The following is a 23587-nucleotide window of genomic DNA, read 5'->3' as shown; positions in this document are numbered from 1 at the left end:
ACTGGTGTTGTAGTAAGAGTGGTGTTTTAAAGAGCTAATACAATGTGATTAATATATGTTAATTCACATTTGTCCAGAGAAACTACCTATGAATAATGGGTATGGTTTTGTAACGGAGGGAGGTATAATGAAAAAGCACCATACTTGGAAATGATTCATCCCTAATTAAGCATACTATTAAATGTATTAAAGTAAATAGGACATTATTCATATACTGACCAGAAATATATAAAATATATCAATTAAACACAAATGGGCTAATTCAGCATTGCACACTAGATAATCGGGAATACTCCGTGATTGCAAGCAGCCCCTGCTGTGCCTCTGCCTGACTGACAGGCAGAGGCATTTAATGGGCAGTGCAGCAGTGGGGAAGGCTGGCATTCCCGGAAACGGGGGCATCAGCCACGTGTTCTGGGAGTGGTAAGGCTAGTGGCTGTGTCGTTTCCTGGTCTCACAAGCCGGCCAGCCTGCGTAAGTTGAGGCTTACTCAGCTCGCTGGCGCCAACCACCATCGCGACTTTGTTCACAGAGCTGGGATCGCCAATGCAACTGGGGGTGTCAGACACCTTCTGCTGCATTTGCATACTTGCAAGGACGGACTTACAAAGCTGCTTGCCTGCAGATTTGCAATTTTGTCCTGTACTGAATCACCCCTATAGTGTTGCCTCTATAAAACTCTATTGCATCACACTGTTTTTTTTTTTTTGTATTTTACAGGCAACCCATAGGCACAGTGGTTAGAATTGCTGCAACACAGCATTGGGTCCTGTGTCTGATTCTTGACCAGGGCCCTGTCTGTGTGAGCTGCTCCTTAATTCATTTTTTGGCTGCTGACTAATATGGAACCTGGTGTATGAGTGCTTTGGTGTTAGGGAAGAACCAATAAGGGAGTGACTGATGTAAATGACAGATATTCACTGTTCTCCATTGTGTAATATAGTCATGCTATGCAAATAAAATAAGTTTGCCCTAAACCTATATGACTTTTCCACAAATCTGTATCTGAAGTCACTGTGCTAAATAATATTAACATTCTTATTAGCATTTCAAGTACAGATCTAACCTTCAATATCTGGATGTTTTAGAAGAATCATTAGCCCATAACGTAGAGTTGTGCTAACAGTTTCAGTACCAGCACCAAACAAATCAAATGTGGTATTGACAATCGCCTCCATGTGAAACTCGCTCTGAGGTATATCCTTTTCCTGTGGAAATGGGACACAGGAATAAAACTTGTAAACATTTTTGGAGATAATTGAACCACTGTTTCTTCTCACAGCAAAGAGCCAATGCATACTGCATAGAAACATAATATTTGACAGCAGAAAAGAACCATTTGGCCCATCTAGTCTGCCCCTTTTTTTTACCTTTTCAGTTACCGCAAACCCTATTTTATCCTTAGTTCTTTGTAAGGATATTATTAAGTCTATCCCAAGCATGTTTAAATTGCTGAACTGTATTTGTCTCAACCATCTCTAATGGGAGGCTATTCCACTTATCCACTAATACAATAATTTTTCCTCAAATTTCCCCTTAACCTACCTCCCTCCAGTGTCAGTACATGTCCTCATGTTCTAATCTTTCTCTTCTTTGAAGAATGTTTCCCTCCTGTACATTGTTAAAACCCTTGATAGACTCTATTTGAAAGTTTCTATCCTGCCCGTCCTTTCTTTTCTGTGCTCCAACCTATACATATTAAATTGTTTTAGTCTTTCCAAGTAAGTTTTGAGATTTAGGCCACGTAACATTTTAGTCACTTTTCTTTGTACCTTCTCTAATGTATTTATAGGGAGGTAGTGAATGTGCCGGTGGACGGAATACCGGCCGTCGATATACTGACACCGGAATTCCGACAGCACGGTAAACTGCCTATTCCGCTGTCCAAAATTGGATCAGGATACCGGCGTCGGCATCTCAACCGCCGGAAACCTGAATGCTGAATCCGGGGTAAGTATGCCGGGGAAGGGGGGGTTAGGTTTATGGACCCCCGGGGGGGGGAAATTAGGGCTAGGCACCCCCCAAAGAGGGTTAGGGTTAGGCTGCGGGGAGGGAGGTTTAGGGTTAGGCACACTGGAGGAAGGTTAGAGTTAGGCAACCCCCCGGGAGAGTTAGGTTTAGGGTACTTACCACTTCTGTCAGGATTCTGCACCTTCCAGCATCGGGTTTTGAACCGGCAGCTAGTCAGCTGCCAGTATTTCATACCCAACCATATTTATTTCCTTCTGGAGATGTGGCCTCCAGAACTGAACACAATATTCTAGATGAGGCTGTGCCAGTGACCTATTCAGTGGCATTATTACTTCTTTCTTTCTACTACTGATTCCTGTCCCTATGCAACCAAGCATCTGACTTGCCTCTCTCATTGCTTTGTTGCATTGCTTACTAGGATTTAAATCACCTGAAATAGTGACTCCTAGACCCCTTTCCTCCTCAGTAGTTTCCATTATAGTGTCGTTAGTACTAGAATTGGCCTTTGGGTTTTTGAAACCCAAGTGCATTTTTTTGCGGTAAACTGTGGTTGCTATATTCTTGACCATTTCTCTATTCTACCTGATGTGTTTACCCTGTTGCCTATCTTTGTGTCATCTGCAAAAAGGTATACTTTTCCTTTGATACCATTTGCAATGTCCCTAACAGAGATATTAAAAAGTAGTTGTCCAAATACAGATCACTGGGGTACTCCACTTGTAACGTTTCCTTCCCGAGACTGCACTCAATTTACTGCAACTCTCCTTTTCTTATCCTGGAACCAGGTTCTTATCCAATAAAACATCTTATAACCCATATCTCAAACTTTCCAGTTTAGTTAGCAGTCTACTATGTGGGACCGTGTCAAAAGCATTACTGAAGTTTAGTAATAGTCACCCAGTCAATAAGATTTGTTTGTTTGTTTTGTTTGGCATGATCTTACCCCAGTAAATTCATGCTGTTTGGGATCCTGTAAATTTCTGGATTTTAGATATTCCACAATTCTTACTTGTAATATTGTTTCCATCAATTTCCCTACTACTGATGTAAGCCTCACTGGCTGGGTGGATTTTACAACACAGTCCATGAGTTATAAAACCTACCCAGACATTTATTATTAATTTGACACCTGTATCTTTGAACACACGCACACTTATTCCCCCAATGCCTTTACATGAAATTAACCATGACGGCAGCAGAGTAATGAAGAGTACAGGTTGGAATGCTGGAGAAGGTGGTGATGTTGCTTAGTGGCATCATAAAAGTGGACGCGGTAGCACTGCCATACAATAGTGCCAGCAGTTGATATGGTTGAGTCACATGGGGGCCCTGAGTCTGTAAAGACTAAGGTTTCCTGCAGCTCTCAAGCAGTGACATAATCTAGCCAGGTACCAGGGATAGGAGATGGATATTTCTCTCTCTGATCGTTCCTTCGCTGTGTCCTCTCATGACTCCTCTTCCCCTCCACTTCCACTAACAGTAAGAGTTCCCCAAGGTTCTGTTCTTGGACCTCTCCTTTTTTCCATATATACATCCTCTTTAGGTGAACTCATTAACTCCTTTGACCTCCAATATCATCTCTATGCAGATGATACTCAAATTTACCTTACCACCCCTGAGCTCTCCCACTTGCTCCTCTCCAACTGTCTCTCTGCTGTCTCTTCGTGGATGTCCCAGCGCTTTCTTAAACTTAACATGTCTAAGACTGAGCTGATCATCTTCCCACCCTCTTCCACTACATCACTTCTCACAATTTCATTATCTATTGATGGCACAACTATCTCCTCTAGCCCCAAAGTGCGCTGTCTTGGAGTTATCCTAGACTCCTCCCTCTCCTTTAAACCACACATTCAGCACCTCTCGCAGTCCTGCTGTTTTCACCTAAAAAATATCTCCAGGATTAGACCCTTCCTCACCCAGGATGCCACTAAAACCCTCATCCACTCACTGGTCATATCCAGATTGGACTACTGTAACCTTCTCCTAGCTGGCCTCCTGGTCTCTCACCTCTCTCCACTACAATCTGTTCTCAATGCTGCTGCTCGGCTCATCTTCCTCTCCAGACATTCTACATCTGCTTCTCGCCTACAAAGCCCTCACCAAATCCTCTCCCGCATACATTTCTGACCTTCTCTCCCTTCACACTCCAGCCCATCCACTTCGCTCAACTAATGCATGCCGCCTCTCATGCCAACCGATTACTTCCTCCCACTCCCGCATCCGAGATTTTGCCCGTGCTGCTCCCTACCTTTGGAATGCTCTCCCTCTCCCTATCAGACTCTCCACCTCTCTACAAATCTTCAAACGGGCTCTCAAGACCCACTTCATCAAGGCCTTTCAGCACTCATCCTAACCCACCTCATGCTCTTTCCTACCTATCTTCCCCTTCTGTGTCACGCCTGTCTGTCTGCCCCTCCCCTTAGAATGTAAGCTTTCATGAGCAGGGACCTCTTCCCTCATGTGCTTCTCTTTACATTTTCTTCTACTCTCTACTCCCCATTAGGGCACCTAACACGGGACTGCCAACTCCCGGCAGCTTATTGTGAGTGCTTTAATCACTATTTCAGCAATGTATATAAGTCGTGTCCTTGTCCTGCACTGTAATGTACTGTAAGTTACTTGTTTCTTGTTCACCTATTAGTTCTATGTGCTATGTAAGGCGCTGCGGAACACTTGTGGCGCCATATAAATAAAGGATAATAATAATAATAATAATAATAATAATAATAATAATAATAATAATCATTTCCTAAGCTCCCATGGTGCTGGGTAGTAGGTATTTAGCTTTCGGCTACAAAACCACCAGTGTTTGGAGATATGTGGAATGAGATTTTGACAAATGTTTAAGACATGCAGGCAACCATTATTAATTGAGCAGGTTGGAGTAAATGTAACTATCTGTTATGTTAGGCAAATGTCTGTGCTGGAGTAGAAGGCAGGTAAATAAAAGTTACATATTTTGCTAAGAAATTGTCTGGCACTCAACATCTATACTGTACACCTGTGTCCACCTCCTGGACATTTATATGCCAATGACAAGTGTTTTGGTGGTCCATCTGGTCAGGTATGCTTCACTCATGACCTGGAGTATTAAACAAAGAGTCTGTCACATTTTATAGGGTTAAAAATATGATTTCTACATTCACAATGGGAAAAACAAGCTTTGCTTAGACTTTCAGAGGCCCAGTAAGCGATAATATGACACAAAGAGATATAAGTTTTATCTCACTCCGAACACATTAAGTAAAACTAAGAATGCATTGGTGTATTGATTTGGAGATGTTGATGTTTGGTGAAATAAGGGGGGGGGGGGGTAACAGTGAGAGACTGCAGCTGAAAATCTGTATGTAACAAGTGCCAACATGATCTATACTGCCAAACCGTTTAGAATTTGCTATGTAAAGAGGCTAAATTGTTTTGAGTCTTTGGTCTGTGGCTTCATAAAGGAAAGAGCTGTTCTGTACAAATCATGTTTTGACTATCGATACTGAGCATCAACCAGTGATGAATGGGACCCCAGATTTGGATGAAAAGCTTAAAGGACATATTTGAACCCTGGAACCTGAAGCTAAGTATATTAATAGTAAGTGTATGTTTTTGTCACTATCACTTATTTGCAATAATCTGCACATTTATTTTACTTATTTGCTTCAGGGTATATCTATTGACTGATACCAGATAATTGGAGTACCTTGCACTACAGTACCCTGTTGTTACACTGAGCACCTGAACATTTATAGTAATGTCCTCTAGATACTACTAAAAAGAGTTACATAAGTAATGTCCAATGTTCATGTTTTTTTTTAAATGTCCATTAGCAGATTAATATAACACAACAAAAAAAATCAAGTAAAAATGTCAAAAACAAGCAAAAGTGAAGTTAATATGGGATGGGTATGTGATCCCAGCGGTCGGGAAGCTGGCAGTCAGAATCCCAACAGAATAGGGTAAGTATCCTAACCCTAATCACTAAACCCTTTCCCTAACCCTAACCCTCCTTTCCCGCAGCCTAACCCTAACTCTCCCTTCCCGCAGCCTAACCCTCCCCCCACAACCTAATCCTAACTCCCCCCCGCACCTAACCTTCCCCCCCAGTGCCTAACCCTAATGCTGAACTTAACCCTAATACTTACCATCGGGATGTCAGCGGTCGGGATTCTGGAGCCAGGATAACGACAGCTGTCTGGATTCCAGCTCAAGCATTCTGACCTCCATTATCCTGACTGCCGTGATGCCGACTACATCCCGTAAATTTCTGTCAGAACAGGATTTAAAAACTTGTCAGGAAAAATGGTTTGAAATATTGGCAAATTTGGGGCTCACCTGCTCTATCTTAATGAGGAAACAGTCAATGAAGTCCCGAGGTGAACTGAGATCCAATGTCTCCTTGTGTGTTTTCACCCTTTCTTCAATAAATTCCTTAATGCCATCAATTGCTTTGAAGAATTTCTGGTGTGGTCCTGGCATCTTTCCAACAACTTTGGGAAAGACATTATATATCTAAAGAGACATTTGTGCAATAACGTCATGCCGTGTGTGCAATATGTACAGTGCTTGTCTCATTGAAAAATAACAGGAACTTTTTACAGGGTCACAAATATTTCCTTACCTGTCCCCATATAGAGCTAAAAAATTGAAAGACTTTATTTAAGAGACCTAGAAGGCGGAGGAAATTTTTGTCTTCATATTCAAACCGGTCTCCGAATACCACCGAGCAGATGACATTTGAAACAGCTTTGGCAAAATAGAATGTTGGATCCAGAGGCTGTCCTGTCATTAGAGAAGAGTCAGCACAAATTGTTACCATCTGCTTTTTTTAAATAATATATTGATTATATATTTGTATCTGTGTTTTTATGAAAACATAACATACTGTATAATATTGCTGTACATGCAAATAACATATTGTATTGGCACAACTATGCCAGGACAGCACATAGGGGCAGGATCTGTAAATGAAATGGTTACTATGGAGACAGCAGCAGGATCACAATAAGGGCCTGATTCTGAGATGAATGCTGCTGTGACAGCTCTGTAACTTTAGGCTAATGCTAGTATCAGCCCTTCCCCTGGAATACAAGCGTGCAACTGAATGTGCAAGGACTGAGATGCCCACTTGGTGCGTTTTTAGACACAACCAATGGACGCACCATCAAAACTTGTACCAGCCCCATGCTAGGTGCAGATTTTCCTTCAGAGTATGGCCTCCAATGTCAGCGATTTAGCAGCAGAGTTCACAACCAGGTATGTGACACAACCGCAATGCACCCTTACGACTGACCACCTTGGTGTGCCTGAATAGCCACCGCCCAGCCATGTCCAATACAATTCTGGTTCCATGTGTCTTAGGGATCTATGAAGTAAGCCTTGGAGAGAGATAAAGTTTATGGAGATAAAGTACCAACCAATCAGTTCCTAACTGCCCTAACAGTTTTGGTAATTAAGTAATTCATCATTTAAGATATGAGCATGGCTAACTTCTCTTTGCTTAAAGGATGTGTACTTCCAGCAAATTGAACTGAAGTGGAAAAACCTCTAAAGGCAGATACCTGAGGATGCCAGAAAATAGTTACAGTAAACACATGAAATACTAAAGTACAGTACTCTACTACATATAGATATATCACAGATTAATATATATTGTATGTGTTAAAAATAACCAGGAGAGGATGATGATAGAAACTGACAATTAATGTCAAACTAAAAAGAGCGAAATCCAGATTATTGTGGTAATTGTCACTGACCCCCACTAATACCCTTTTTACACTGACCTAAACATTTTTGTCTGTGTAAATGGATCCACCTGGGTCCAGTGACCCGTGGATCCAACTCTGGTACTTTGAGGGGTTGGCCGGCGGTCGTTCCCATGACACCCTGCAGTATAAACGGCACGATCCAGGTCATGATGACCCAGATCGTGCTGCATGCAAAACATGCTACCATGGCTGCATCTGCTTCCATCTCTGAATCAGGCCCCACTGTAAGTATTTTCAAGTATCTGAGGAATAACTGAAGTTTAATGAGAAAGTATTTTCTAGAGCAAATATTTTAGGTATGCCATAAAATCAGAGTTCCAGTATACAGCTCCGAGTTATTGGTGCTGATGCAGAGTTGAACACAAGTCAGCCATAATGACACCCACATTGTATGCAGGAATAAAAATGTTTGCCCCTACTGTATGTACAATCCTATACTTGGTACAAAAGATCCATCTGAAAACAAGCTCATTTTCCCATATAGTATGCACATCTTGCCATAGCTCTTATTTCCATTGACAAGACCTTGCCAAACTCTGCCTCAACCCTGCTACAACCCTTCAGCCACAAATTGAGATTTAACTGAGTTGTGTACAAATGGGAATTGCCCGTAGATGCCTATGCTCCGATACTGGGCATATGCAGTGAGAAGCCATAAAAGATCTGTCCACAAAACTAACTGCCATTAAACTCTGCATCAGACCCTGAGAATCGACTTTAACTGATGATCTACAGCAGGGGTAGCCAACCTCAGTCCTCGAGAGCTACTAACAGTTCACGTTTTCCAGACCACCTAGCATGTGCACAGGTGTATTCATTGCTCATTAACACAGTTGAAAAGATCCACAGGTGGAGCTAATTTTTCACTGGTGATTTGTGAAGAGACCTGGAAAATATGCACTGTTGGTAGCTCTTGAGGACCAGGGTTGGCTACCCCTGATCTACAGCAATAATGATCTGGTTTTTGCCTTTGTCTCTTCTCATGTTATGAATGTTTCTAAACAGACAGGAGATTATTTACTAAAGTGCTGTGCAAGAGGGTATATAGAGCATACTCCAAGGTGGATGTCCATTTTCCGGTGACACGTCTTATTTTACATATTAAAAGTGTGCCTATGTTGCATAATTATAGTTACACAGATTTTTTTTTACCATTTCAGATAAGTTACCTGGATCTATTAACCTCAAAATGTACTAATTATGGTTACAGATTCAAATCTATGGCCCGTATTCAATTTAAGGTGAAAAGTCCCAGACTTTTCACCTGCCGGACTTTCCGCCTACATCGCCTGTTTTTGGAGAAAACACTTTCCGTGCGTGCGCGCATTTCGCCCTATTCAGTTTCAAAGGACTTGAAAACGGCACCCGGCGAAACTGAAACAGGTGAAAAGTCCTGTCAGATTTGGGGAAATCAGCCTGACTCCCCCCAAAAGATGCAGTGACATGGGGGATTACTATGGATACCCCCAAATAGGCCTGCTGAAGGTATTTGGGGTACTTAAATGTTCTCAATAGGTTCTAATTAGCGTCTTTGCATAAGTGATGAAGAATAGCATTTAGCAGGGTTGTTTTGTAAAAATAAGTAGACCAAGCAAATTTGGGGTACCTGAAAATGGGGGGTAGCATATTTAAAGTTTGCTAAATTGAAGTTTAAAGAATCGTGAAAATCCACCTGCCGCAAGCACCTGCAATTAAAAAAACACCTGGGGCATACTTGGGGAGCCCCCTGGAGTCTATTTCGCTAGCTTTTAACCTTGTCCCCCAACTTTTTTTTTTCACCCCCTAAATGAAGTAATTTTTTGGGGTGTTCTTAAGTGTTTTTTATTTTTATTTTGATGCAGCTACCTTTGGGGACTGTCTTAAGGCTACATGGGGGTTCCCGCAACATTGCACCCCAATACCCCAATTCTACACTTTTCACCTCAAATTGAATACGGCTCTATGTTTTCATTGTATTAAGGGATTTTCCATCAGCACCTTATCTGATGAGATATTTCAGAGCTTAACCATGATTATAGTGAACGATCTCTTCTTATGATAATGGTGAGACAGTCTTTTTTTGCATTTACAATTGAAGACATCGGTATGGTCCTTAGTATGAATAGTTTGTAAAACAAATCTTTCCATTGCATATAATACAGTATGTACAGTATATGGATAATAACTAGTGCTTCCCTGAGGTATTTCTTTTCCACAGTAGGAGAAAACTAATATTTGTAACCTACTTTGTGCCACTGTCAAATTACCGTTACTAAGGGGTCTATTTATTAAGGGTGGATATAAAGTGAATGGAGATAAAGTACCAAACAACCAGCTCCTAACTGTAAATTTTTTCAAACACAGTCTGTAACATGGCAGTTAGGAGCTGATTAGCTGATTGGTAATTTTTTTCCATTCACTTTATTCCCATCCTTCATTCCTTATACAATTTTGGTCAGTACTAGATTCTGAGGCTGAACCAGAGTCATATGCAACGTGGTAGAATCTTCTGGTTAATTGCTTAAACATAGCTGTGTTCACATTGTCCGGATTTATGTGGCTGCACCTCCCCTATACTTCCACTTCTGAGAAGAGCTGTCATCAGGTTCACCAAGGATTTGCACCAGCCTTATTCTGGGTGCTAGTGATCCATCTGATATTGCCGGATATTTACCAATGAAAAGGCTGCAATTCCATCTTATGCTAAGTGCAAACACCCTGTTGCCACCTAGTTAAACCAATTTAGCTGTAAGTGGAGTCCCACGTGACATCCATGCTACAGTACTCTCAATAGCTATGCAGATGACAGCGATGTGTACGTATGCCTTGACTGGCCTTGTGAGCATGTGCATATTCACATCCCCATATGTAATCTATTTGTAACATTTTTTATTTTAAATATTTTAATATTTTGTAAATTATACTAAGGGCTTCATTTATGACTCAAATGAGTCATATGAATGAGGAGACAACAGGACTGCTTTACCTGTAAGTGACATTTTTCTGTGTTGAAATATGTTCTTTACATTTAGGCAAAGTGTACAGTATTTAGCAATGGACTTGTTGTACAAAGAAGTCTTGTCTTAAGTATAGCACATAGAAAACTGGTACTTCTCAGGTTAAAGGATATGCTCTTCAGTACAGCTATGGATGGCCATAACATTTCACCATCTTCCAGGGGTGTATTGAGAGCTATGGGGGCCCATGGACCACTCCACCAATTCAGCTCCCCTCCAATGTAGCAACTCCAATACTTGTTCCCAGCACCATTATCTGTCCGGTGATTTATTAGGGAGGATGATACATGTTCAGTAGAGAGTCAGGACACAGTGCCATAGTCTTTGCTAGGTTCTGTGTGGATCCATCATTCCAAAGATATAGGAGTCTATGTACTAAGCCTTGGAGAGAGATGAAGTACCTAACACTAACCTCTCCCCCCAGTGGTGCCTAACTCTACCCCCCCCCCTTATTGGTGCCTATCCCTCCCCTCTCCCTCCCCAAAACCTAACACTGCCCCCCACCCCAGTGGTGCCTAAACCTAACCCTCTAACCCTCGACACCTATATTTAGTCCTGGGTCAAGATTCTGGCGCTGGGATATCAACAGCCAGCATGCCGTCTGCCAGCAAGCTAACTACATCCCATTATAGGCACTCTGGATAGCTCATTTATTGCATTAGAAACCACTAAGCACAACAATTTACCTACTCTATACTGTACTTTGTTATTAACACTCTCACTCTACTAAACTTCTCCTCACTCCTTTGTAAACTTCTGCTCTTCTGCCAACATCCTGCCCAGGCCTAGCTTTAAATATAAATATACCTGTGCAAATCAAGGTACAGTGGGCTGTATTCAGAGGCTGCCATACGGTCTACGACCGCACGGCCGCCTCGATGTTTGTGTAGTATGCATGCGCACGAGGGAGCCGGCTCCTTCGTGCGCATGCGTGAGACCCGCTATGACCGACAGCGCTGGTCGTAGCAGGTCTCTTTCCAAAGGGGGCGAGCTGTCGATGTTGATTGACAGCTCGCCCCGTTTGGAAGGCGGGCCGGGGGGGTGGCAGCCCAAACGGAGGCGTTCCCATGGGAACGCCTGCCGTTTGGGGGAGGCCTCACTGACATCACTAGTGATGTCAGTGGAGAGCTTCCGGCACTGACAGAGCCAGAAGCTCTCCGGGGCTTACGACAAGTGAGACCCTACCCTAGGGTCTCGTCGTAAGCCCCGATGGTCGCGATGGTCAATGACCATCGCGACAATCACCCTAGCGGTCATTAGAGCTGTGGGTGTTAAACCACAGCCTAATGACCGAAACAGAGGTGGCCGGTCAGGATGCAAGCGGCCGCCCAGTTTCTGAGCGGCCGCTTGCATCCTCTGACCGCCTTGAATGAGGCCCAGTATCTCCAAGGTCCAGTGATATGCGGCCAGGTGACGCAGAGCCTTTCCTGTCATACTTAGCTATACTCCAGAATTTTGGGCCTGATTCAGACCCACTCGCGAGCGGCTGTCCGCTCGCAAGTGGGTCGATGTTCTGGACTGAGCATGCGCACGACGGAGGGAGCTCCGTCGTGCGCATGCGCCAGACGCGATGAGCGAAGGAAAGTCCTTCGCTCGTTGTGTCTGATCAAGGGGGGCGTGCTGTCGATGTTGATTGACAGCACGCCCCCTTTGGTAGGCGTGCCGGGGGCATGCCTCCCTGACGGGGGCGTTCCCACGGGAACGCCTCCCATCAGAAGCCGGCCCACTGACATCACTAGTGATGTCAGTGGGAGTGATTTTGGCTCTGATAGAGCCAAAATCACTCCGGAGCTTGCGGTTGAAAACCTCAACCGCAGGCTCCGGCTCGCAGTTTCGATGGTCGCGATGGTCAAGACCATTGCGGCCATCAAACAGCACGCTCGTATAGCCTGTGGGTTGTGACCCACAGCTATACGAGCGTCCAGGAGGACGCTCCATTTTCATGGAGGCCGGCCCTCATTCTGAGCGTGCGCTCTGCTCAGAGCGTACGGCTCTGAATGAGGGCCTTTGATTTTAAAAATGACAAGAAAATTTGAAGAAAATATTATAAAGATATTCTTTGTATTATTCTGATAATTTTTATAGTCAACACTCTGGAGTAGTTTTAAGTGTTCCACCCCTGATGTTGGTATTATACATTGTATGTGGATCTGTTCTGTGGTGCAGACTTTTTAGATGGATGTAAAAAATTATATTAAAAATGAGTTACTGTAGGTATATCTTTTAAGGTCCATATGTTCTGGGCGTTCTGGAATCAATATATTTCTTCCACTCCATCTTGAATATCTAAGGGAATTAAATTATCATTGGCTTGTATAGCGGCAGCTTCAAAGAAAACGATTCTATCCCGGTGGATACATTCCACCTCTCTTGGCAAACTAATCCGCTCTTTTGGATTTCAGTACCATCTGTGGGCCTGATTCAGAGCCGCTCGCAAAAAGCGTGCGCTTGCTCTGAACCAGGGCATGTTTTTTTTTGTTGCGGCCTCTTGGCCGCTTGCATAGCTGTGGTTACCACCCACAGCTTATGCGAGCGGCCATGATGATGGTCGCGATGGTCAAGACCATTGCGACCATCGGGCTTGCGATGAGATCCTTGCGGTAGGGTATCATTGCCGCAAGCCCCAGTGGACTTCCTGCACTATTAGAGTAGGAAGTCCACCTACTGACATCACTAGTGATGTCAGTAGGGCCACCCACAAATGGCAGGCACGCCTCCATTTGCTCAGCCACCCCCTTCCCCGCCTTCCAAACGGGGCAGCTGTCAATCAACATCGACAGCTGCCCCTTTTGGATGTGAGCGCCGGAACGAGTGCTTTTTGCGCTCGCTCCGGGGCTTGCGCACAAGGCCACCATCGACCCGCTTGCGAGCGCATATCACTTGCGAGCGGGTCTGAATCAGGCCCTGTATGTGGATGATACTCAAATCTACCTATCCTTCCCCAGATTTATCACCATCTGTATTGGTCCGTATCACTGAATGTCTTTCTGCCATTTCATCTTGGATGTCATCTCGCCACCTGAAACTTAATATTTCTAAAACAGATTTAATTATATTTCCACCGGGCAATAAAAGTTACCAACCTGATCTCTCTGTCACTGTTGATAACTCGACAATCCACCATGCCCCACAAGCTCACTGCCTTGGTGTCATACTTGACTCTGAACTGTCCTTTGTTTCCCACATTCAATCTGTCTCAAAATCATGTTACATACTGTACATCTAAAAAACATCCAAAATTTGACCACATCTCACACAAGACACTGCAAAAACTCTATTCCATGCACTCATTATTTCCCGCATTTACTATTACAATAGTCTCCTTACTGGTCTTCCCAAAAACAGGCTATCAACATTACAATCCATTATGAACGCAGCTGCGAGGCTTATCTTCCATGCCAAATGTTCATCGTCTGCTGCCCCGCTCTGTCAGTCCCTCCATTGGTTGCCAGTTTTCTACCGTATTCAATATAAAATAATTTTACTTACAAATAAGGCTATTAACCAAACCACACCAACATACAGTACATCTCTTCACTCATCTCAAAATTTCTCCCAACCCAACCTCTCTGCTCAGCACAAGATCTGCGTCTCTCATCCCCATGCATTACTTGCTCCCATTTATGGTTACAGGACTTTCTTTGGGCTGCACCCACTCTATGGAATGCCTTACCACGCACAATAAGACTTCCCTCTAGTCTCCAATCCTTCAAGCGTTCCCTGAAAACTCACCTCTTCAGGCATGCTTATCAGATTCCAGAACCGCCCACATAACCTTCATAGCTTCCATATCTAATTACATATCCTTTCACAGTCCACACATAACCTCACACATTGTCTTTCTCTCACATCTTCCTGATATTTGGCCGACATTTCTGTGTGACTGGAACATGCAGCCCTCCAAGAAACTCTGCATTCTGGCTGGACCAAAATGCAATATATAGCACCTATCCTTGTGTATCAATGCCTATTTCCCTATAGATTGTAATCTTGCAAGCAGGGCCTTCCTACCTATATATCTGTCTGTTATTACCCAGTTTTAGTCTATTTATGTTTCCAATTATAAAGCGCAATGGAATATGCTGCGCTATATAAGAAACTGTTCATAAAATAAATAAATAAATAAATAAATAACCACTATTTCTATTTCTCTTATGTTAACCTGTTTAGTCTATCTATACCAGATGAACTGGATCAAGTGTTCCCTTGATGTAGAATCCAGAGCAGAAAAACTTTTTTATGATTTGACTCCCCTATTAAGTCACTCTTCCAGTATCTACTAGGGAACATGTTAGAAAAGTGGTTAAAATGATCACCTGGTATAATATGGAGGTGCTTGCTAGATGATCTCCCCGATTTTAGGTAGGGCAGGTTACTAAATACATTAATATATTTGTTGCCACAAGTTTCTCAAGTATTCTTTTTCTTTGATCGTTATTCGGGAATGTGTTACATTTTTCTACTGTAACTGTCATGTTGTGTTTATATTTACAATATCAACTGTATGAGGTGTTTTTCTTATAAATAAATATATTTCTCAAAAACTCTGGACTAAAAACTGTATGGCAGATGAGGCACTGCCTCCCCTGTCTACTTTTACTGCACATCCCTGATCAAAACACACCAAATTTCCAGCACTATATACTCCTGCACATCTGTAAAATGCCCACATGAGCCCTCGGGTTAATATATGTATGTGTTAATCTGGCTCTGACACTAGCCAGTGCTTCCCCAACCATTTACAGGTACCTCACCGAACATCATTGCCAAGGTCCAAAGCTAAAGAGTGGATATTTTACAGTTCATAAGTGATTTCCTGAGCATGGAGTGTGTGCTATGATTGGATGTAGTGTAGTGATGTTAGAGGGAGGCTTATAGCCATAAAACAAATTATGTTCCCATAATAATCTCATTATAATCACCAATATCTTGTTTGTAGACTACTGTATGAGGACTCACCATTGCTTTTCCTGAATTCTTCAGTTAGGAACTGGGCCTCTTCCTGGATTCTTTCTTCAATGCTTCTTTTGCCCATTCCAAAATTTCTTAAGGTCATGAGAGAGAAACGTCTTAACTGTTTCCAGCGCTCACCGTTGCTGGCAACCACCCCTAAAAATAGTGTAATATAACTTGGACAGTGAAACGCACAGTAATTGTGCTAAAAAGTGTGTGGATCTGACTGGTACATCTAACCTGCAAATGGTGGCCTAAGTGTTAGGCCTGTATGGATGGAAATGTTACATTGCTTCAAGAGAGGCCAATGAGAACATAGGTGAGTATCTTCTTGAATGGGTGTTGTAAACATAAAGTTGGTGGTCAAAAAGTAAGAAAAACTAGAATCATTGTAACAAAATCAATGCAAAATCTGTATATATATATATATATATATATATATATATATATATATATATATAACAATATATGTATGGTGTCCATATTATGGGACATTATTTTGGGGCTCTTGATTTCTTTAAATGTGTACATTACCGTATTGGTTTATGGTAGACCATGATAAAGGTGCCATGATTAACTAAAACTCTGGATTTATCTTATTTAGATGTGTGTTCTACATCCTGCCATCTACCATGCCCCAGTGTGTGTGTGCACATGTGTTTTCTACTCTTTTTTTAAATCTATAGTAACACTAAACAACAGTATATACCTCCAGTCATTCAACTTTTAAAGAATCGTGGACACAGAAAACCAGCCTAGAAGACGGAGACTACTTAATCGAATTAGGCAATACGTAGGTAATAAAAAATGAGTAATGGAGGAGTTTTATAATGGAACATGATGGTTAATAATGAAAGGTTCATTATGATGAAGAAATGATGGGTTAATGATAATGAGAGTTAATAATGATGAAGTGTTGATGATGACTATATGACTATAGGAAGATAATAGACAATGATGAGGAAATTGATGAGTGGGACTGAATGGGAGTGAATGGGTCTGAGAAGTGGAAAGGAGCCTAGAGAATGGACCTGAGGAGGGGGCAGGGATGGATGGATGGGTGGTATGATGAGGGTTGAAGTAGAGAAAGAAAAGAGTGTTATGATGTTGCTTGAAGGGGGTGTAATGTCTATATGAGGGCTGCATGTAAAGGGGGTGTAATGTCTATATGAGGGCTGCATGTAAAGGGGTGTAATGTCTATATGAGGGCTGCATGTAAAGGGGGTGTAATGTCTATATGAGGGCTGCATGTAATGTCTGTATGAGGGCTGCATGTAAAGGGGGTGTAATGTCTATATGAGGGCTGCATGTAATGTCTGTATGAGGGCTGCATGTAAAGGGGGTGTAATGTTTATATGAGGGCTGCATGTAAAGGGGGTGTAATGTCTATATGAGGGCTGCATGTAAAGGAGGTGTAATGTCTATATGAGGGCTGCATGTAATGTCTGTATGAGGGCTGCATGTAAAGGGGGTGTAATGTTTATATGAGGGCTGCATGTAAAGGGGGTGTAATGTCTATATGAGGGCTGCATGTAAAGGGGGTGTAATGTCTATATGAGGGCTGCATGTAAAGGGGGTGTAATGTCTATATGAGGGCTGCATGTAAAGGGGGTGTAATGTCTATATGAGGGCTGCATGTAAAGGAGGTGTAATGTCTATATGAGGGCTGCATGTAATGTCTGTATGAGGGCTGCATGTAAAGGGGGTGTAATGTTTATATGAGGGCTGCATGTAAAGGGGGTGTAATGTCTATATGAGGGCTGCATGTAAAGGGGGTGTAATGTCTATATGAGGGCTGCATGTAAAGGGGGTGTAATGTCTATATGAGGGCTGCATGTAAAGGAGGTGTAATGTCTATATGAGGGCTGCATGTAAAGGGGGTGTAATGTCTATATGAGGGATGCATGTAAAGGGGGTGTAATGTCTATATGAGGGCTGTATGTAAAGGGGGTGTAATGTCTATATGAGGGCTGCATGTAAAGGGGGTGTAATGTCTATATGAGGGCTGCATGTAAAGGGGGTGTAATGTCTATATGAGGGCTGTATGTAAAGGGGGTGTAATGTCTATATGAGAGCTGCACGTAAAGGGGGTGTAATGTCTATATGAGGGCTGCATGTAAAGGAGGTGTAATGTCTATATGAAGGATGCATTTAAAGTTGGTGTAATGTCTATATGAGGGATGCATGTAAAGAGGGTGTATTGTCTATATGAGGGATGTATGTAAAGGGGGTGTAATGTCTATATGAGGGCTGCATGTAAAGGGGGTGTAATGTCTATATGAGGGATGCATGTAAAGGGGTGAGGTTATGTGTATGGTCCACTACTTTCTTGCAGATACCATATAAAAGTGTTTTAACATTTCAGATTCTACAATATATGTAGTAATGCAATGCAGGGTCTATATGGGTCTAACAAACTAATGTAACAAAGAAACCTGACCATTTATTACAAGTTAATGATATTTATTTAATATCAGATTTAACTGGTCAGTGCACAAGGTATAAGTTGGGTACATGATGCCAGTGCTCGGGATCCTAGCAGTCACAATCCTGACGCCAGCATCCTGACACTGTTAGGATACCGACACCTGTTGGTCGGTATTCTAACCCTCCCCCTCTCTCTACCCCTAACCCTAATTAATAAATATGGGCACTATTGATTTAATGTCAGTGAAGGTTAGAGTAAGTAAAGCATATGACTCATTTGTTTTTCATGAGGTTAATAGCACTTATGCCTTACACAAATAGAGCTCAAACAGTTCAGGAAATGAGAGTGACAAGTAACGAAAGCTGCAGGAACAATTATGAGAAAGCATCACTGTTTGCCAAATGTCCTGATTCATGTGTGACAGCGTCAGTTTTAATGTGCTATCCTGTGCTGTCCTGACTTCATTTCAACTGCAAGGACAGTCGGGAGGTATTACACACTTCATGCTGTTGTGCTTGTGAAAAAATAACAGAGGTACGTGCAACAATGCTGCTGTTTTTTAAAGAAAAAACTAGAGATAAGTAGTTCGGTTTTAATTAGTTATGTTTGGATCTCAAAAAGAGCTCATAAAAAAACAATCTTATTGGCTATCCGGTTATCAAGTGTTTTGGATAGCCAATGAGATAAAGCCGAACAAATTCGAACTTGGATTTGGGGAATTTGGGGAAAAGAACTGAGTCAAAACCAAACTGCTCATCTCTATTAAAAATATAATGGGCAGTATAGCACTGTCTAATGTGATAGCTATGCCCTTTTCTTGCTGACCTCTCTTCACTCTGATGAAGCGACAGTGCCCACATGAATAATCCGTCTCCTAATTTTATCCAGCCTACTGGCATTATTCTCCCACCTGAATAAGGTCACATTTGTGATATTTTCCAGAGATGCCTTATCTAGGGCTACAGTGCAATAAAAAATTGACTGTTGCATTGCAATGGGCCAGAATAAGGTGAGTGTAAGAATATAATGAATTTAGAATGTATTGCTTGGGTTAGAGTTATTATTAAACAGTAGCCCTGGTAAATATATGCAATTCTTTGGCTGAACTGCTACCATTAAAATAAATCAAGTCCAACATTTGAGGAGAGGCCATAAGATGAACTTCACTGTTCTAGTTGTATCCTTACCGTGTCCTCCAGAACTTATCCTGTCCAGCAGTGGCATGTGCCCCCTGGCAGCAAACTCTTCCCCACATTCGATGAGAGCCTCCTTCACTGCATCACAGCTGCAGAGCACCACAACTGGTTCCATACCCATGTGAATAGTATACACTGGGCCATATATTTCACTGAGCTATACAGAAAACAATTAATACAGTGCACAAATTAGTCCCTTATGCAACTTACCCTTTAGCGCAGGTATTTATACACAGAAGTGTTAGTATGATAGATTATAGTTTAGTGTTGGGAAATTCTGACCATTGAACCTGGTTCCTTCATTAGTTTAAGCTGTTTGGTACCAAATAAAACAGAATCCATAATTCATGGCATATTTAAACGGTAAAGTGATAGAATAAGCATGAAATCGGGAACTTTGTAAAACTTAACAAACAATAAATTAACATTACAAAAACTGGGAATTGGAGATATCACAGGCTGTGGCATTAGACAGCTGTCTGTGTCATATCAATTTTATACATGTTGTATAAATGAGTGTCTGGTCTCCACAAGAGGGTCTTGCAAATTGATAAGTCAGAGGCTACAATTGTGCCTTGTTAGGGAGTAGCAGACACAAAAAGGATCAGAAATCCCACACAAAAGTGCCCATAGACAGGCACAAGGTCGGCACAGGTTCAAAGTCAGGTGAGGGTTACAAACAATTAAGATTGGTTGGAAAAAAGCTGGATCAGACAGGGGACATTAAGCAGTATTAAATAAAACATTTACATAATGCTGTGGCAACAGCTGCTTTCGGGTGGCATACACTAGGTCGACAATGGTTTGGGCGAAAATGGAAGAAGGTCAACATGACAAAAGGTCAACAGTAGAAAAGGTCGACAGGTGCAAAAGATCAACAAATTCAAAAGGTTGACTCAGAAATGGTCAACATATTTTTTTTTTTTTTTAGGGTTAGGGTTAGGGTTAGGCTTCGAGTTAAGGTTAGGCACTTACCAGAGGGTTTGTGTTAGGCTGTGGAAAGGACGGTTAGGTTTAGGCACTTACTGGGTGGTTAGATTTAGGCACCAAGGGGGATGGTTAGGTTTAGGCACCAAGGGAGGGGGGGTAGGGTGAAGATTAGGGTCAGAAAAACAAAACAATATGCGTCAACCAGTTTTGTGTTGACCATTTCCATGATGACCTTTTGAACCTGTCAATCTTTGTCTTTAGTACCTGTCGACCTACTCTACTGTCAACTTTTTGTCATGTCAACATGCTTCCATGTTGACCTTCTGGTGTTGACCAAATAATTGTCAACCTTTAGTATCACACCCCTGCTTTCAGTGGCACTAGCAAGTATTGCAGCATATGACAGTAAAATTACCTTTTATACTGTACCTGTTGATAAAATGTACAGTAAATCCCCCCCCCACCACCGGTCACAATGAGACATTAAAGAGTTAATAAAATATTATAAAATATTATTAACTAAAGATGGAGTCTATTTGTTCTAAATGTGCTAGTCTTTTAAATACAACTCTGTAAACCTACTCTTCTAATCTTCTAAGGGACAAAAGGAAATATGTGTATGATAGATAAGAGGGTGTAGGATGTTTGTTGCAGGATATGCTGCTTGGTTAATCTATTATGCTGCCTCTGCTAATTTAAAAAAAACTTTGTTAACAGGACATTACTGTGTGCTTTTTTTTTGTGTGTACTATATATACAGTTAAATTATATATTGTTCTTTCTCCCCTCATTATGATATAAATCACAATGATTGTTAGATCATTTATGTACAAAGAAAAAAAGGAATCAGTTTTAATACAGGTGCACGCAATCCCTCCTAACGAATAAAATACTTTAAACTTTATTAGATATACTTTAAAATTATTTGGGCTTGTCAAATCACAATGATAATGCTATTTATTACTTTTTTTAATTCAAAAACTTGCACATTGCTGCAGTATACCTGTGCTAATTATTGCTCAATTGTATGCAATATTCACACATTATTATCAATGTGCCCTGACATAGAGCCTCATAAAGCGAAATATAAAATAGATATATAATACATAGATATATAATACATAGATATAGAGTGATAGAAAAAAAACAAAAATTGTGAAGACAATGAAGTCTGTTTAAAAACAAGGTTGTGTGCTGTCTTTATTTGTGGATATATAATATTATTTTGGATGTGTTGTTGTTCATGCAAACTAAATAATTCCAGGTAATGGTGACTCAGTCCAACAATTATATATGTTAATCACCTAATCTCTTCCTAATGGAGAGCTGGCTAAGTGAAATGTGCTTTGGCGTCTGCCGTGCGCGTGTCTTCTAATGTGATAAATGTAATATATGTATATGTTGTGGTGTAAAGACTGAGAAAGTGCCATCCGTTAAAGATCACTAAAATATGAACAAGATCTGTTGTAATTGCAAACAGTACGTGAGGCGTGTGAGCCACTGATATATTAGATGTATGTGGAGCTGCTCCAGTGTTATAGGTATATCAGTATAACTAATACCCCTTTTACACCAGAGCTAAAACCCAGGTTATTGCAGGGTTAACCCGGGTAGCTCCTTGGTGTAAAAGGGGAAAGGGTTGGATTGCCAGGTCGAGTGACCCGGCAATCCAACCCAGGTAACTTGCAGGGTTTAACACAGAAATAACCCGTGAAACCCTGCTGTGTAAACAGCGCGATCCGTGTCACGGTGACCTGGATCGTGCCGCATGCCATCCAATTGGCCGGCTTCAGAGGTGCTTGGAGATGACATTATCCCCAAGCGTCCACTTCAACGCCGGAAAAGCTGGGTCAATGCAGACCCGGCTCCGTTGTGAATGGCGTCGGCTTGGGAAAATCCTGGGTCAGTGCCGGCTAAATTCCGGGTCTGATCCGGATTGGAACCATGTTCCAACCTCAGGGTCAATCCCGGAAGTTAGGTGTAAAAGCTGTATTATACTCCAGCATATGTTTGTTAAAGGACAATACAAGCCAAATACTGATGGAATTTTATAGCAGACAGTACGGAAGGTCTAATTAACACTGATATATCAATTCTATTTTTGAGACAGTACTAAATGCTATGTAAATGGTAATAAAATTGCAACTGCAAATGGCCTTACACTAGTTTATAAAATATAACCATAATATCTAGTACTGTACATCATATGAAGATTGAAATTCAACTAGAATTATCACTTAAGATAATTGAGAAATACTGTGGTAAACCCAGGAAATAGATCTCTAAATATATAGCAGCTTTAAGCTGCTGCATAAATGGTTTAGATCACAGGTTCTCAAACTCGGTCCTCAGGACCCCAAACAGTGCATGGTTTGCAGGTGTCCTCAGAATCACAAGTGAAATAATTAGCTCCACCTGAGGATGTTTTAAAATGTGTCAGTGAGTAATGAGTACACCTGTGCTCCTACTGGGTAACCTGCAAAACGTGACCTGTGTGGGGTCCTGAGGACCGAGTTTGAGAACCTCTAGTTTAGATCATTGTCCCTGAGATAGAAATGACTAGCTTCCCTTCAGATGTGGGATACTGGCAACATTTGTGTATTTCTTTGACCAACTAAATGATACAATAGATATTATGTGTACTGATATGTAACAGTTGATGATAAGAGATACTATTTATATCAGCAAACAGTCAAAACACATATTAGCTCTCCATTAGGAATAGATTAAGTGATTAACATATATAATTGTTGGACTGAGTCACCTTTACTTGGAATTATTTGGTTTGCATTAACAACAACACACACAATCCTAAATAATATTATACATCCACAAAAAAAGACAGCACTCAACCTTGTTTTTAAAAAGACTTTGGGCCTGATTCAGACCCACTCGCAAGCGGCTGTCCGCTCGCAAGTGGGTCGATGTTGTGCTCTGCGCATGCGCACGACGGCGGGAGCTCCGTCGTGCGCATGCGCCATACGCGACGAGCGAAGGACTTTCCTTCGCTCGTTGTGTCTGATCAAAGGGGGCGTGCTGTCGATGTTGATTGACAGCACGCCCCCTTTGGTGGGCGTGCCTCCCTGACGGGGGCGTTCCCACGGGAACGCCTCCCGTCAGAAGCCGGCCCACTGACATCACTAGTGATGTCAGTGGGAGTGATTTTGGCTCTGATAGAGCCAAAATCACTCCGGGGCTTGCGGTTGAAAACCTCAACCGCAGGCTCCGGCTTGCAGTTTCAATGGTCGCGATGGTCACGACCATTGCGGCCATCAAACTGCACACTCGTATAGGCTGTGGGTGGTGACCCACAGCTATACGAGCGTCCAGGAGGACGCTCCATTTTTATGGAGGGCG

At 42.0% G+C, this 23587-nt stretch overlaps 2 protein-coding genes across 2 annotated transcripts in view; one reads left to right on the top strand and one right to left on the bottom strand.

Moving 5' to 3' along the window:
* The window catches only part of LOC148502834 (cytochrome P450 2C5-like), a 38880-nt gene that overhangs the window by 11766 nt on the left and 3527 nt on the right, over positions 1–23587 (bottom strand). Inside the window, exons 2-6 of the mRNA XM_088449280.1 lie at positions 19292–19457; positions 15683–15832; positions 6581–6741; positions 6295–6471; positions 1067–1208 (exon numbers count right to left, since the gene is read on the bottom strand). Of these exons, the coding sequence (XP_088305406.1) occupies positions 1067–1208; positions 6295–6471; positions 6581–6741; positions 15683–15832; positions 19292–19457 (796 nt within the window). The remainder of the gene's footprint in view (positions 1–1066; positions 1209–6294; positions 6472–6580; positions 6742–15682; positions 15833–19291; positions 19458–23587) is intronic.
* LOC148502833 (cytochrome P450 2F2-like) overlaps positions 18536–23587 on the top strand; it is a 44554-nt gene continuing 39502 nt past the window's right edge. The window contains exon 1 of the mRNA XM_088449321.1: positions 18536–18638. The gene's annotated coding sequence lies outside the window, so the exon portion shown is untranslated. The remainder of the gene's footprint in view (positions 18639–23587) is intronic.

The sequence above is a fragment of the Taudactylus pleione genome, unplaced genomic scaffold (genome assembly GCF_031769625.1).
Source record: "Taudactylus pleione unplaced genomic scaffold, aTauple2 ptg000481l, whole genome shotgun sequence".
NCBI lineage: Eukaryota > Metazoa > Chordata > Amphibia > Anura > Myobatrachidae > Taudactylus > Taudactylus pleione.
Note: the sequence above shows the minus strand (reverse complement) of the source record. Positions and strands in the feature narration are given on the sequence as shown.